This window comes from Malaya genurostris, chromosome 1, assembly GCF_030247185.1.
Source record: "Malaya genurostris strain Urasoe2022 chromosome 1, Malgen_1.1, whole genome shotgun sequence".
NCBI lineage: Eukaryota > Metazoa > Arthropoda > Insecta > Diptera > Culicidae > Malaya > Malaya genurostris.
In genome coordinates this window covers 52,918,842-52,934,719 of record NC_080570.1, presented here as the reverse complement: position 1 = coordinate 52,934,719, position 15,878 = coordinate 52,918,842, and the positions used below count along the sequence as shown (strand labels likewise).

At 36.8% G+C, this 15,878-nt stretch overlaps 1 protein-coding gene across 5 annotated transcripts in view; it reads right to left on the bottom strand.

Annotated features, from left to right (window-relative positions):
* Window positions 1-15,878, bottom strand: part of LOC131439540 (cadherin-87A) — a 764,232-nt gene that overhangs the window by 363,585 nt on the left and 384,769 nt on the right. For all 5 annotated transcript variants that reach the window (XM_058610700.1, XM_058610709.1, XM_058610716.1 and 2 more), the window contains one exon: window positions 13,399-13,419. Coding sequence is in view for 2 of the 5 variants with exons in the window: in XM_058610682.1 (XP_058466665.1) it covers window positions 13,399-13,419 (21 nt within the window). In the remaining 3 variants the exon portion in view is untranslated. The remainder of the gene's footprint in view (window positions 1-13,398; window positions 13,420-15,878) is intronic.

The window sequence follows — 15,878 nt, the reverse complement described above, 5'->3', positions numbered from 1 at the left end:
GATTTTACACTGATTTTACAAAGATTTTATACAGATTTTACACAGATTTTACATCGATTTTACACCGATTTTATACCGATTTTACACAGATTATACACAGATTTTACACCGATTTTACACAAACTTTACACAGATTTTACACAGATTTTACACAGATTTTACACAGATTATACACCAATTCTGCATAGATTTTACATAGATTTTACACAGATTTTACACAGATTTAAACCAGATTTTTCACACATTTTACACAGATTTTATACACATTTTACACACATTTTACACACATTTTACTCCGATGACACAGATTTTACACAGATTTTACACCTATTTTACAGAATTTACATTACAGCTTTTACAACTTTTACATTACACAGATTTTACAGATTTTACAGATTTTACAGATTTTACAGATTTTACAGATTTTACAGATTTTACAGATTTTACAGATTTTACAGATTTTACAGATTTTACAGATTTTACAAATTTTACAGGTTTTACAGATTTTACAGATTTTACAGATTTTACAGATTTTACAGATTTTACAGATTTTACAGATTTTACAGATTTTACAGATTTTACAGATTTTACAGATTTTACAGATTTTACAGATTTTACAGATTTTACAGATTTTACAGATTTTACAGATTTTACAGATTTTACAGATTTTACAGATTTTACAGATTTTACAGATTTTACAGATTTTACAGATTTTACAGATTTTACAGATTTTACAGATTTTACAGATTTTACAGATTTTACAGATTTTACAGATTTTACAGATTTTACAGATTTTACAGATTTTACAGATTTTACAGATTTTACAGATTTTACAGATTTTACAGATTTTACAGATTTTACAGATTTTACAGATTTTACAGATTTTACAGATTTTACAGATTTTACAGATTTGGCAGTGCCAACTCTCCAGCATCTAGCGGGTTGGGAATAGCAAGTTTTTGACCGAAATCGCAAGATTTGGCCGAGCGTTGTCGTGATGAAAGGTTACGGACTTACGCGGTTTATATTTCAATCTTTTCTGCCTCTCTCATATAGAAAGGATATGCAATCAATGTGTGAACGGGCTTTTCAACCGAAGTCTGGAGGATCGAATGTCATATACCATTCGATTCAGTACGACGAACTGAGAAAATGTCAATGCGTGTGACAAATATTGTCACTCAATTTTCTCGCCGAATTTTTCAAATTGACTAATAAATTTCTCCAGTTTTCAGATCAAAATAGTTTAGGGCCTAATAAACTCATATCAGATTGTCATAAAATCAATTTTTTTTGTACCGTTTATTTATACTCGACTTTAACCTAGTTATGATCGTTCGCCGGTCAAACCAAACTCAAATTAATAAGAAAATTTGGCGAATTCTTTGAAATTGGGCTTAAAACTGTTTCAATTTGTAGTTTATATTATCTGATGGTTTAATGATACGAATTTCACTGTATCGGTATCCAGTTTTCGGTCTTTCAATATGATCTTATTTTCGGGAATATTTCGTTTTTGCATCCACTTTTTCATGTCACAAAGACACGGATTCGTATCCAAGAAGGTCGGTGGGTAATATCAGAGACAAAACAGGATGAAGATGGATAGAACAGACACGCTTTCTTAACACTCTACAGAAATTATCAAAATCAGTTTATGAGGGTCGCTTTATTGGTCCTAAAAAGAACCAATTTATGAAACTTCGTCAAACCTTCACAATGATGATGCCATATTACTCGAAACAAAAAAAAACAGTATGTCATGAAAAAAATAATCGCCTCTCGAAATGTGTGCAGAAATGTTCAAATGTGGATCATAAAAACTAGTTCAGCTATAAAATTACCATCTTAGAACTGATGACGGAGTCTCATTATCCAATCTAAGTCGGAACGATGAAAATCTTTTTTTTATCTCCACTAAATTCATTCATTAAACAAAGTCTAATTTAAATCTCTCTACATAGTAAACATTCGAACCAAAGTTCCCTTAGGGAAGCAATTTTGGCGACCGAAGCAGCAGCGACGCTAAAGAAAGCTTCAACTGCCCGCGTAAGAACCCTCGTACATGCAAATTACATTGGGAAAACAACCGTCTGTCGCAAAATCCTAGCCTTTTAGCCAAATGGTTCCCATCCTATCCCAACCTACTTCTGTGTCGAGAGCTTTTCTCACGACACAGCATAACCGGCTAAGCAAAACGCACACACACATACACACGTGACGCTCTAATGTTTCACTGCTTTCGATGCGATGCCGCACACGGAGCAAAGTAAATTAAACACAAATAATTAACTTCGCTCTTCATGAATAATTAACTTTACCAGAGATTAACTCGTGACTCCCAGCGCGCCACCGACGAGAGACGCTCGGAGTGTTCCAGTGTCCCGACGCACGGGGCACGACGGTAGCTTTACACTCATCGAATTATCTTTTATTCCACCGAACTCGAGCGTCCCGCTTTTGTCCCGGTTTTGTCCCGGTTACGGCGCGCGTGGCAGCTTCAGGTTTTTTTTCTTACTCCCGCTTTCATGACGGCCACGTCTCGTTTCAAAAAAAAAAAATAAATTGATCAAAAGGGCTATCGCTTTCGCCAAGTGCGTTAACGTGCTATCGCTTTAAAATTAGATCAATCGATACGTTTTTCATTACATTTTGTTCGAATGACCTATCCGTGTGTACACAAGGGGAAAGCAATTCCTGTCCGGTGTCGTGTTCCGAATTTCTGCTCTCGTCCTTCGGTCAAAAATGCCAGCTCCTGGCTCCGACGGTGTCCGGCATCGAACCGACCCGATACGGTCGTTTTTCATTCCAACACTGGCCCCATTTCTCTTCCGATCCGATCCGATCTGCCAACCCAAAACGGGACGGAGTGAAATTTTGCCGGGTCTCCCAAAAGCACCAGTCACTGCCCTGCTGGCTACTTTCTCGTGAAATCTTAATTAACAGAATAAATGACTCTCATCAAGCTCACCTCCGGTTCGGTTCGGTTCGTTTCGTTTCGCTTTTTTTTTGTTGTGTCTTCTGCTTTACTTCCTTTCAACTCGATTGCTAATCTTCACGGCTTTATTTCCCACACTTTCCAGTAGTTAACCAGTACTAAGCAAGAGGGTTGAAGTTTCCAGCGCACCGACGCTCAAGGGTTGGGTGGTTTGCTGCTTGTTTGCTTGTTAAAGGATCTTCAAAACGCAGTTCACGAACGATGGGCCGGGTAGATAAAGATGGCAAGGTGGTAGCACCACCACCACCAACAACAAAAACAACAACAATAGCTAGAAATGTACACACATCGACACGTTTGAAAGCAACAGCAGTTGCTTTATCGAACAGGACTGAGCCAGTGGGTGGTGGAAACGTGCTTAGAACAGACTGCGTACCATCCGCTGACGGGTGGACGAATGGCCGGATTGGATTGGCCATATCACTGAGCTTTCAAATGGTGCCGATGATCGATGCAGTCATTGTAGTGATTGACTTTGGGTGGGGATGCCTAGTCATTTCTGGAAATAGTTGATGGAAACGCATGGTCGATTGTTGTTTACTGCGTACTTCAGCCGTTTGTTTCGAAAAGCTCAATCGCAGATTTGTTCTGTTTTTCATCACTGTCCGAACCAGATCGTATGAACAGCTTCATTAACTAATTGTGAAACAACTAACTAAAGGGTGGATTCGATGATAATGGTACACATATGATTAAGCTAAAGGCGGAGTTGAATAAAAAATATTAATAACTACACATTTCGAAAAAAAATCATGTGATTTTACATCTTATAACATGCACATAAATGGAGCGTCGTACTTCATACAAATTTTCATTCAAGAACATGTAAAATTGTGTGATTTGAAAATTACATGGCTTGAATTCGAACGAAATAAAAAACATAAGATCGTTAGCAGCAGCGCGACTTGAACCGAGAAACATTAGATCACAGGTACATGGGTTACTCGACTAAACCACAGAGCTCATATCTGTTCATTGAATAATTGATACATATAAATCCATACAGCGGCACTTGGTAGCCGATAGCAAATTACATTCGGAGTGTGTAAAATTCTGTGCAAGTGGAATGTTGCACCATTTAAAAAATTAAGTAGTTGTGAATTGTATCGTTTGTAGAATTCTGTCACCTGTAAAATTCATAATTTTTTTCAGTGTAAAGCACACATATATTTACTCAACAAAATTTATCGGATTTTCTTAACATTTTCGACTCCCATCTTGAACATCCGAATCTTCTTTTTCACTCGACCTATTAAAATGCGAAGAATCGATTTTTCCATTGTTTTTACCCAAACTTTGTTCAAATTCAACCTAATAATTCAATATGATCAGTATCTAACGAAGAGCGCAGATTGTAAAATTGACATGTGAACGCAATTATGTAATAAAAACCGCGAAAATGTTGCCGCAGAGGCTCTACGTCTTAACAAAGACTAAATACAAATCAACTTAATAAAGTTTTAAAGGGGTCAGCTATTGTGAAACATAGAAAATGGTTTTTGACGTAGGACTATGTCTTTCTTTACTATGCTCACCTGGGTGCATTTTCAAAATTTCACAACGCAGAGAGCATAACGAAATTACTCCAGATTTGATTCCTTAACAATTTTTTCACCGTTTGAGTATTTTCTATAATTCACTTTCACAAAACGCATGGAAGTAGGTGTACGATTGTGGTTAATTACACGATTATTTCGAAAACATTGCGTAAATAGTGACATAGTTTAAATAGTGGCTACCATCTACGCCAAGCCAGTGGAACTACAGCCGGCGTTATTCAACTGGTGCTTCGGTCAGTGGCGAAAATGATGCTCATTTCCTCAAGCCTAAACGCAGAAAAAAACAACTAGTTCTTTTGGGAGCATACCCGATCAGATGCACATAACACAATTATAACACAAATATATCAACAGTTGATATCGATAACAATTTGTGTTATTTTGAGATATTTAACAAATGAAAACAGTTGAATGTTAAAACTTATGAAGGGGACGGGTATAGCGTGATGGGTAAGTCGATGCCTATCACGCAGCCCACCTAGGTTCGATCCCCAACCCCGAACATAGGGTCAGAAAGCTTTTCTGGCCCGAAGAGGTGAATGACCATAAGGTTAAAACCTCTATAATTGAAACAAAAAAAACATATGATAACAATATAATAACAAAATCAGTTATGATGTTCTATTTTCGTTTGCAAGACTCATGATAACGTTCATTAATTGTAAAAATGAGCTCTTCTATTACTTTATATCGAAATATAATGATCAGAATTTCAAAAAACTAAAACAAGAAACCTGATTACTGAATAAATTATTCCTTAATAAAAAGAAATCATTCAACAATTTTGGATTGAAACGATGCTAAAAGTTGGCTGTTATATAGTTTTTCTGTGTAAAAATGGCTATCTAATTTATTACTAATTTAGTAATTTGTTATAAATTTCTGATTATTGATTTGTTATGAATTTCTGCTTTCGGACTTCTGTAGTTATATCAAACTCAATAATAATTGTGATACAAACGTTCCAAAATCTGTTACGATTTTGTTCCCGCTGGAGTCTTTTTTGTTATGATTTTTGTTATTTTAACAGCTTACCAGGCAAAAATATTTCAAAATTTGTTACAAAATATTTCTGAAATAAGTTATAACTCTGTTATTTCCATCTGATCCGGTATCTGCTATTGGAATTCCGCAGTGTGAGTTTCGTTTCAAATAAGAGCGAATGCGTCATCCAGCTGCTGGTCGTTTGCATTGGAGAAGAAGAAAACGAAAAGTGGGCAATGATGGGGAACATTATACAAAATCAGTCATTCTAATAATTCTTAATGTTATCTAAATAACTATTAAAGTTACTTCTTTGCAAATCGAAGGTAAATATCATAAGTTTAGTGCAAATCTAGAATACTTTGTTTAGCTTTGTGCACTTTTCGCACCAAATGAGCGTAAGTAAAGCTAGTATTTCAATGCTTCGAGTCAGAGAAAAATGATCCGAACAGTGCTTAGTATCATTGAGAATTCTACAATTTCGTCCTTCTGAACGCCAGAAATGAGTTTCGGACAGCATGTATGCTGCTATTTTTGTGATCGGCAGGACCGCCCATTTGTGGAAAAGTTACAAAGAAAATAACGCTCTAAACCAAAATTGGTTTAGTATTAAATCAATCGGCATTGTCAGCAGTTCGAGCGATTGCGTCATCCAGCTTCTGGTCATTTACATTGGAGAAAAAGACAACCATGGGGAAATCGAAGGTAAAATTCATCAGTTTAGTGCAAATCTAGAATAATTTGATTAGCTTTGTGCACTTGTCGCACCAAATGAGCGTAAGTAAAGTTAGTATTTGGATGCTTCGAGTTATAGAAAAATGATCCGAACAGTGTTTAAATATCGTAGAGAATTCCACAATTTGGAATACATGAAATGAATCTCGTACAGCATTTTGATACTTTTCTCCAATGAATTATGTATATCCGAAATGAAATAATCGCTATCAAAATTCTGTATGTTACTATTTTTGTGGCCGTTAGAACCGCCCATATGTGAAAAAGCTACAAAGAAAATAACGTTAAAAGAAAGCTGTTAACCAAAATAGGTTTAGTATTAAATCAATCGGCACTGGGAGCAGTTCGAGCGATTGCGTCATCCAGTTGCAGGTCGTTTGCATTGAAGAAAAAACAACCATGGGAAACATTATACAAAATTAGCCATTTCAATGGTTGTAAATGTTATCTACAAAACACCTACTGTGCAAATCTAGAATAATTTGCGGCGAATGACCTAAAATAGGTTAAAACCGAAATAAATTAATAATAATAATAATAATAATAATAATAATAATAATAATAATAATAATAATAATAATAATAATAATAATAATAATAATAATAATAATAATAATAATAATAATAATAATAATAATAATAATAATAATAATAATAATAATAATAATAATAATAATAATAATAATAATAATAATAATAATAATAATAATAATAGAATAATTTGATTAGTTTTGTAATATTTTCTCAGTGAGAAATTCGCACCAAACAAGCGCAAATATAGCTAGCGCTCATTTTACCACATCCGCAAATCGCTTGCCAGATCAAAAACTTTTTTTTGTGAATTAATTTTTTCCTTCAAACAAAAGTGTTCTGATGAGTCCTTACATATAGTGATTTATATGATCTTTTAAATAATATTAGAAATATACATTACTCCACTAGGTGGTTTAAAACAGTTTTTAAATTTTCGGTGTGATGCTCAATACTCCTTTTGAATTCTGAAAAAAAACCTTCCTTCCAACACAAATAACACGAAATTCAATGATTCGAGTATTATTCCCGACTCTCAGTGCCGGGAGAAAAAATATATTCCAATCACAACACTGCATCATTAGGTGGCAGTATTCAAAACACTTCTCTCCTCGACGAGACCGTGTGAACACCGGGAACCGGTCGAAACTCTGACAGTCCAGCCGGAAAGTGTAATATATTGCTGATCGCCGCACGGATGGTAGATAAAGTTTATGGTTATGGCTATTTGCTTGTTAATGAGATTTTATTCTGGCAATTTCGTTCCAGTTTCCTTCCGAAACTCCCCGAAGCAACTGTCCCGGTTTGCCATCGGAAAGTTCGTTCGACCTCGGGGAGCAGCTATGCCCGGAGCTGAGGGATGAGCGTGTGTGTGTGTGTGTGCTCGAATACACGATCCCCGCAATCAAATAGCATTGAAACTTGAAAGGTTCTGTTGTCACTAGCATGAAACGTGTGAAGAGGGTGCTCAGCATGAGCAACAGCAGTGATAGGAATTGAGATTTTTTTTTTCGTTCGGACTACCCACCCCACACGCATCGAACAAGGGCGGACCGAAGTCCCTTCCCGGACTTTGAAAGGAAAGTTTACGAATAGGAAAAATGTGTTGTGACCTCGGTTGCGAAAACCGTGTCAACTGATTTCGACCCAGCTCTCCCGAAGACGGTCGACGTTTCCGGTTCCGTGCACAAACTGAAACACTGGCCGTCCGCTGGGACAAGACAAGCAGCATAAATATGTCGATGCAATACTCGAGAATCTATTTAACGTACACCATCTACTGGTGGCAAGTAACCCGGAGTGCTTTTGTCGAAACCGGTAAAAGGTCGAACATTAATCTCTTTGAAATACGAACCAACTTTTGCAGCAAACTATCTTATCATCAAAGTAAGCGAAGTAAGAACATCGTCGTCGTCGGAAGAGGCCGTGGTGGGGGGCAAAGAAATAGAGTGCAGAAACGGTGTAAATTGAGAGGGTTCTTGACCTGTGTGATGGAACTGTCTGGGGCAGGAAACTAGAAGGAAACGAAAGGATTTTTCCTAACTTTAGATTAATTGTTATTTAGTTTTTTTTCAAGATGCGATAACTTCTTGACGTAAAATCATTACTCGGGTGATAATTTCACAATTTTGCTCATGAAATCATAAATAATAGGGCGTGATTTCATGAGTAGACATGTTTCGTGATTTTTTAATCATGGTACCAGCAATGGATTTTCATCCTTTGAAAGAAATCATAAGACAAAAATCGTACTAGTGTTCTGCAGGAAGCTCACGGAAACAGTACATAGCATTCTTACTTATTTATTTGAAACCTTCTAGTGTGTGCAGGTTCACCATTTCTGAAAAACCGAAAAACCGAAATCTGTCTCAAATTTTTTTAAAATATTCTGTCCGGCAAGCCGTTTGTGCCTGTGGAAAAATCAATCGATTCTCTCTTTCATCAGGTACCTTGAACGAGGAAGAATATCTCTGGAAACGTTTCCTTTGTAGTAGACTCAAATCATAATAAAACGAGCATTTAAGGGATGCACAGAACTGGATAGGGTCGTTTTCGGAGACACAATGGCGAATGACTATTGCAGTTGCTACGAACTGTTGGTCTACTAATATTTTCACAGATATATTTGTTGCACAGAGAACAGACATCCAGGTAAAGATTTTAATATGTGTAAGAAATTTAACGGTTGTTTTAAAAAGCAATCACCTAGTAGCAATTCTCCTGTAGAGGCGCTTCGAGCAGCCCAGCAGTCGCTTATGGGCTCTTGCGTTCGAGCTTTCAAACAATGGTAATTCATGCGAGCAAAGTCGTACACAACGGTGATTTTGAACGGACTTTTACTTGTATGCATTACACAGCTTTTTTGAAAAAGTTTGTACTACCTTGGATGTCTGTTCTCTGTGTTTGTGGTACGACATTTATATTTAGAATAACATTTCAACGAATTCGTAGAGAAAAAATCGATAAGAAAAAATTCTTGCAGTTTAGCGGTCTGCAATAAGTTCAATTAATATATTTATTCACTTCAATTAATTATATTAAGTCTTTATTCATTTCAAGTTTATTTAAATCTAACCGTTTATTATTTTGATAAAATCTGGCTACAATTTAGGTGCAGGTTGCTCGATTCTTAAAACAATTAGAAGTAAAAAGTTGATCAATTTCACCCTATCTAGCAAGCGATTTGTGCTTGTGGTAAGAAATCAGACAACTCTCGTTCGCATCAGGCATCAATTTTTCATAAAATCAGGTATCATGGACGAGCAATTTTGTCTCTCGAAACATCTTCTGCCAGCCGAAACGTTGTATCAACATCGAAACAAAATTTTACAATAACTGCAGTGTGTTGAAAAATGAGCTAGGAAAAAGTGGTTGGAACTATCGAACGAAATCGATTAATATATCATGCGTCATTATTTGTTAATCAGCTTCTAAACAAGGGTGTCAAGCTTTCCAATATGGAAAAAACCGCTCCTTGAGGAAATGTTCGAGAGTTAGAATAGAATTGATTTTGAAAAGGTTTAAATTGTTGAAGTTAAAGCGTCATAGTTAACTACGGAGTCCTTTTCAAAATTAACCATACGGAGGAAAGATAAAGTCTGTTCACGGTAAATTTTGGGAACGGAAATTACACACAATCTAACAAAACCAGTTGTTTATTCCAGAACGAAATAAAGCAAAAAGTACATAACAGTTCGGCTGAAAAGTTCGTATCGTTTAATAGAAACACAAATTCGTTTTTATTATTCAACATAATGGCCATCAGAGGCGATACAGCGATTATAGCGATCTTCCAACTTTTCGATACCATTTTTGTAGTACGATTTGTCCTTTGCCTCAAAATAGGCCTCAGTTTCAGCGATTACCTCTTCATTGCTTCTAAATTTTTTACCAGCGAGCATTCTCTTGAGGTATGAGAACAGGAAAAAGTCACTGGGGGCCAAATCTGGAGAATACGGTGGATGAGGGAGCAATTCGAAGCCCAATTCGTTCAATTTCAGCATGGTTTTCATCGACTTGTGACACGGTGCATTGTCTTGATGAAACAAAACTTTTTTCTTCTTCAAATGAGGCCGTTTTTTTGAAATTTCGTCCTTCAATCGCTCTAATAACGCTATATAATAGTCACTGTTGATGGTTTTTCCCTTTTCAAGGTAGTCGATGAAAATTATACCATGCGAATCCCAAAATACAGGCGCCATAACCTTACCGGCCGATTGTTGAGTCTTTCCACGCTTTGGGTTCGGTTCATCGCGTGAAGTCCACTCAGCTGACTGTCGATTGAACTCCGGAGTGAAGTGATGGAGCCATGTTTCGTCCATTGTTATATACCGACGAAAAAAATCGGTTTTATTTCGATATAACAGCTCCAAACACTGCTCAGAATCATCAATTCGTTGTTGTTTTTGATCGATTGTGAGCTCACGCGGCACCCATTTTGCACAAAGCTTTCTCATATCCAAATATTCGTGAATAATATGTCCAACACGTTCCTTTGATATCTTTAGGGTGTCAGCTATCTCGATCAACTTCACTTTACGGTCATTGAAAATCATTTTGTGGATTTTTTTCACGTTTTCATCGGTAACAGCCTCTTTTGGACGTCCACTGCGTTCATCGTCTTCGGTGCTCATATGACCAGTACGAAATTTTGCAAACCACTTACGAATTGTTGCTTTGCCCGGTGCAGAGTCTGGATAACACTCATCAAGCCATTTTTTGGTATCGGCGGCACTTTTTTTCATCAAAAAGTAGTGTTTCATCAACACACGAAATTCCTTTTTTTCCATTTTTTTCACAGTAACAAAAATAGCTTCACTCAAAATGCAATATCTCACAAACTAATAATCAGACAGCTGTCAAATTTATTCACGTATCTTTTGAAGGTTGGTACTAACTGAAAATGGTATGGATTTAATTCTAGTGGCGCCCTCTCATAGAAACTATACGAACTTTTCAGCCGATCTGTTAAGAAACAGATGATTAAATTAAAACCACTTGCTTGCTTCTCAGTTTCGAAGAGTATTTGATTAACTAGAGCTCAGCAGTTCTTTATTGGGCGAACTGTTTGGTACCTGATACCATTCCAGGATGGATTTTGAATAGTGACAAGAGGCAAAATCAGACCAAGCACAGAGCTGGAGTGTCGTGGCTTCTGATAAATGGTAGCAACCGCTTTCGCAGACGTTATTTCTCGTTCACAACCTTATTAAGAGAGCCACTAGAAACGAAACACTGACATTTTCAACCACAACTACATATGGCCTGCCAAAGTCAATCCTTCTTTTGGAAATTTGAATACATTCTTTGTCCGGAAATGGTGTTACTTCGTATTGCGGACAGGACAGAACCGGAAGCTGTTTGAAGTCATCGAGCAAATATGTTCAGTCGTCAATTATGTTATAAGCTAGAAAGTTTTGCAAACAATTGGTGTGAAGCTCTTTAGCACGAATTTTTGCACGGTTGAGCTCCTTTTGCACTTTGTACACCTTTAGTTCTTGAGTCTGCTTCACTTTTTGCAACGTATAATTTTAATTCCAACAAAAACGACTTGATTTTTCCTCGAAAATGGTACAATTACTTTCTTGTCAGAAGCATACTACATATGTCCCTCTTCCAACCTTCCGATCAACAGTTGCGCGTTGGTCAAATGGTTTGCCAAAACACGATATTGTTCGGTAGTTTCTTGGCTAGATCGTGTACCGATAAGTTAAGTTTTTGCTGCTGTGCTCATGCCAAATGCATTGACGCATCTTGTACCACAAAATGAAGTGAAGAGTTTCTGGTGACATATAAATAAAACGTTTCTGGGATCCCTGAAATTATTCAAAATCTACACTGCAAGAACAGTATCTGAAAATTAACGTGGACAGTTGAACAAAAAATCGGTCCCAAAAAACCTTTTGATAGTTTTTAGCACTAAACTAAACAGTACCGTGTGCAGTTTTACGGTCGAGATTTTTTTTGTTCTCGTTAGCCCCGCCTTGTTGGCTGTAAATGTGTAATAACACAAGTATTCAAATAGAAACCGTTACAATCAACTAGCTGTAGTATTGATTTGATTGGTACTGGGACATTTTATTGTAATATATTTCCACAGGATACTAGTAAGGGGACCTGCTTGAGGCCGACAAAGCTGCAACTATTTTCAACAATATTCAGCATCAAAAGCTTCGCTTTCAGCATCGATACCAATTTTGCTCACACGAATAATAGATCAGCTTGGAAATTGATGACAGATGTCGGCGGTATCTATCGGAAATCGAATTAAAATCGTTATCCTCCAACATCATCTCTTCTATAAAAGGTTGCTTCCTATTATATTATAATTATACAGACTTTTTACTATTGTTTTCTATTTTGAGTCATACTCAACTATAGCTATTTTGTTTCATATTTTGTAAAGGCAGAAGTGAAAGCTGGCACAATCTACTAATTAGACCGACTTTCGGTACTCGGAAGCGAATCAGTTTTCTTCGAACGCACGTCATCCAGTTAGGCCCCTGACATTACCCGCCCACCATTTTCAATGCGAAATATTTTTCATTGTTTCAGAATGCGATGCGTATCCTCTGCATAAAAATACTTTATAACAATGGCTATTTTTATCCGGTTTTTTTTTTATTTTGAAGGTTTTCCAAAATAGTGCTCTTATTGTGAGGATTTTCGGGGTAATGTGTTTTGTATTATAAAGATTTTCAAAATTATGTTCATTAGTGTTTTCACATGCGGATTTAAAAAGTACATTTTTGAACATGCATTTTTTCATGCAATTCTTTTCACAAGTAACGTATCTTCCACATAAAATCGTTTGCATAAAAGTGTATTTAGTATTGCACAATTGCCCAGGTTGGTGGGTCAATTAATACGGCGCGTGTCTAATAAGCCAGTTGTCGTATGTTTGAGCCAAAACCTGGAAGGATTCTAGTACTAGCCATGCAATGACTCTGTATTTGACGCTAAGAATCGGCTGCGAAGTTTGTTGAAACCGAAAGGCTAAATTCCACAAAAGTAACGTAATGCCAAGATCTTAACAATTGCATAAATCAAAAAGTCTAGTTTTGAGTAGGAAAAATTTAATATTTTACTTACATAAATCCTTGAAGTTGCTGCCTGGAATAGAGAGAGAAAGGGAAATAACATTAGTAATGATTTATTGATTCTGCTCGTAAAATCAGACAAAGTCCTGTTCTGCCTGATTTTATCTATTTTCCTGTGGGACTAGGAGAAAACAGACAGGCATGAGACAAGACGCGATTAAATCCATTATTTCGAACGTTAGATATAAAGACAGTATGACCAACCGAAAAGTACGGGTGTGTAATGTCAGAGACACAACTGGATGTCGTGAATATGAATCAAATTGACACGATTTCGTTACACTTTCGAATTCGAATTGATAGTTGATCGATTGTGTGAATTGTGAAACTTTTCCCCTTTTAACTACTAGAATTTTAAATGATTTTTGACGTCGATTATTCCATTTCGGATTTGCATGTTCAATTGGAAGAAACTATCAAGATGCTGTACAGGATTCATTTCAGCCTTCTAGAAGGACCAAATTGTAGAATTCTCTACGATATTTAGTACAGTTCGGAACATTTTTCTCAAACAATTTTCGCCCAGCAAAAATTGCACGAAGCAAATCAAATTATTTTGGATTTTCACTAAACTGAACTGATTTTTACCTTCGATTTGTAAAGAAATATCTTAATAGTTCTTTAGATATCATTTAGAGCCATTAAAACGGCTGATTTTATATAATGTTGCCCACATTTCGTTTTCTTTCTCTCCAGCAGCTCTGTTTCATGACGCAATCGCTCTTGTTTGAGTTGATACTAACTTTGCGTACAAGCTCGCAGTGCCAAATGATGCGAAACTGGTTTAAGGCGCCTTCTCGTCTTGACGACCGGAAGGCAAATGAGAACTAAAGAATTTTGAAAAATTCTTGACTTTAGAAACCATGTAAAAGAGCATACTTCGGGTCAATAAATGTAGCTATTGGAGACATTTTGTCGAGAGTTTGTCAAGAGAAACGTCAATGAGCACTCTTTCGAATACGGTCAGACGAATGAGGAATCGTAACGTAGGAAATGAGAGTGAGGAATACTCGAACCAATGGATATTTGATTTTGCGAGGAAAGTTTGTCCAGATTCTGTTCCTACGCATAACATTATTAGGTAGTCTTCTCCAAACAATGGTACCATTGATAGCCCCTTTTCAATGATTGAATTTTCCATAGCACTCACGTCTTGTAACAATAACGCTCCTGGGTTAGACAGAATTAAATTCAACTTGGTAAAGAATCTGCCCGACCTTGCAAAGGACATTTGTTGGAATTGTTCATCAAATTTTGTTGAGCAAAATATTGTTCCACCTGACTGGAGGCAAGTGAAAGTTATCGTCATTCAAAAGCCGGGGAAACCAGCTTCCAATCACAACTCATATAGACCCATTGCAATATTGTCCTGCATCAGAAAATTGTTCGAAAAAAATATTCTTCGACCTCTCAACACTTGGGTCGAGACGAGCGATTTGTTGTCAGATACTCAGTTTGGCTTCCGTAGAAAAAAAGGAACGATTGATTGCCTTGCATTACTTTAGTCTCACAACCAAATTGTCTTCGCTCAAAAACAACAAATGGCATCTGTATTTCTAGACATTAAAGGAGCATTTGATTCAGTGTCCGTTGAAATTCTTTCAGACAAGCTCCATCAACATGGACTTCAAGCGATTATAAATAATTATTTGCACAAACTTTTGTCAGGGAAGCGCATTTATTTTTCACATGGCGATTTGGCAACATTAGGAAATAGCTACATGGGTCTCCCACAAGGCTCATGCCTCAGTCCGTAACCCCACGTACACTAAAACTACTGGATGATGGCGTGGTTTCAGTTACTGGACCAAGAGCTATTGATCTGCAAAAACCATTGCAAGATACCTTAGATAACTTGTCCGTTTGGGCTGTTCATCTGGGTATCGAGTTCTCTGCGGAGAAAACAGAGCTGGTCGTCTTTTCAAGAAAGCATGATCCCACGCAATTCCAGCTCCATATGATGGGAAGAATGATCGCGCAGGTTTTGACTTTCAAATACCTCGGGGTGTGGTTTGATTCCAAATAAACGTGGGGAGGACACATTAGGTATCCGATAACAAAATGCCACCAAAGAGTAAATTTCCTTCGAACAATAACAGGATCTTGGTGGGGTGCTCATCCGGAAGATCTTATAAAATTGTATCAGACAACGATGCTTTCAGTGATGGAATGTTTTCGTTTCGCTTCCCATATTATCAAATTAGAGCGAATTCAGTATCGTTGTTTGCGAATTGCTTTAGACTGCATGCATTCGACACATACAATGAATCTTGAAGTTCTGGCGGGAGTTCTTCCATTGAAGGATCGTTTTTGGGAGCTTTCATCGTCACTGCTAATAAGATGTGATGTACTGAATATTATTAATGGTTATCAAAAACTTCGAAAGGCTAGTTGAGCTTCAATCTCAAACAAGATTTATGACAGTATATTTTAACCATATGTCACAGGAAATTGACCCTTTAAGATATCCGT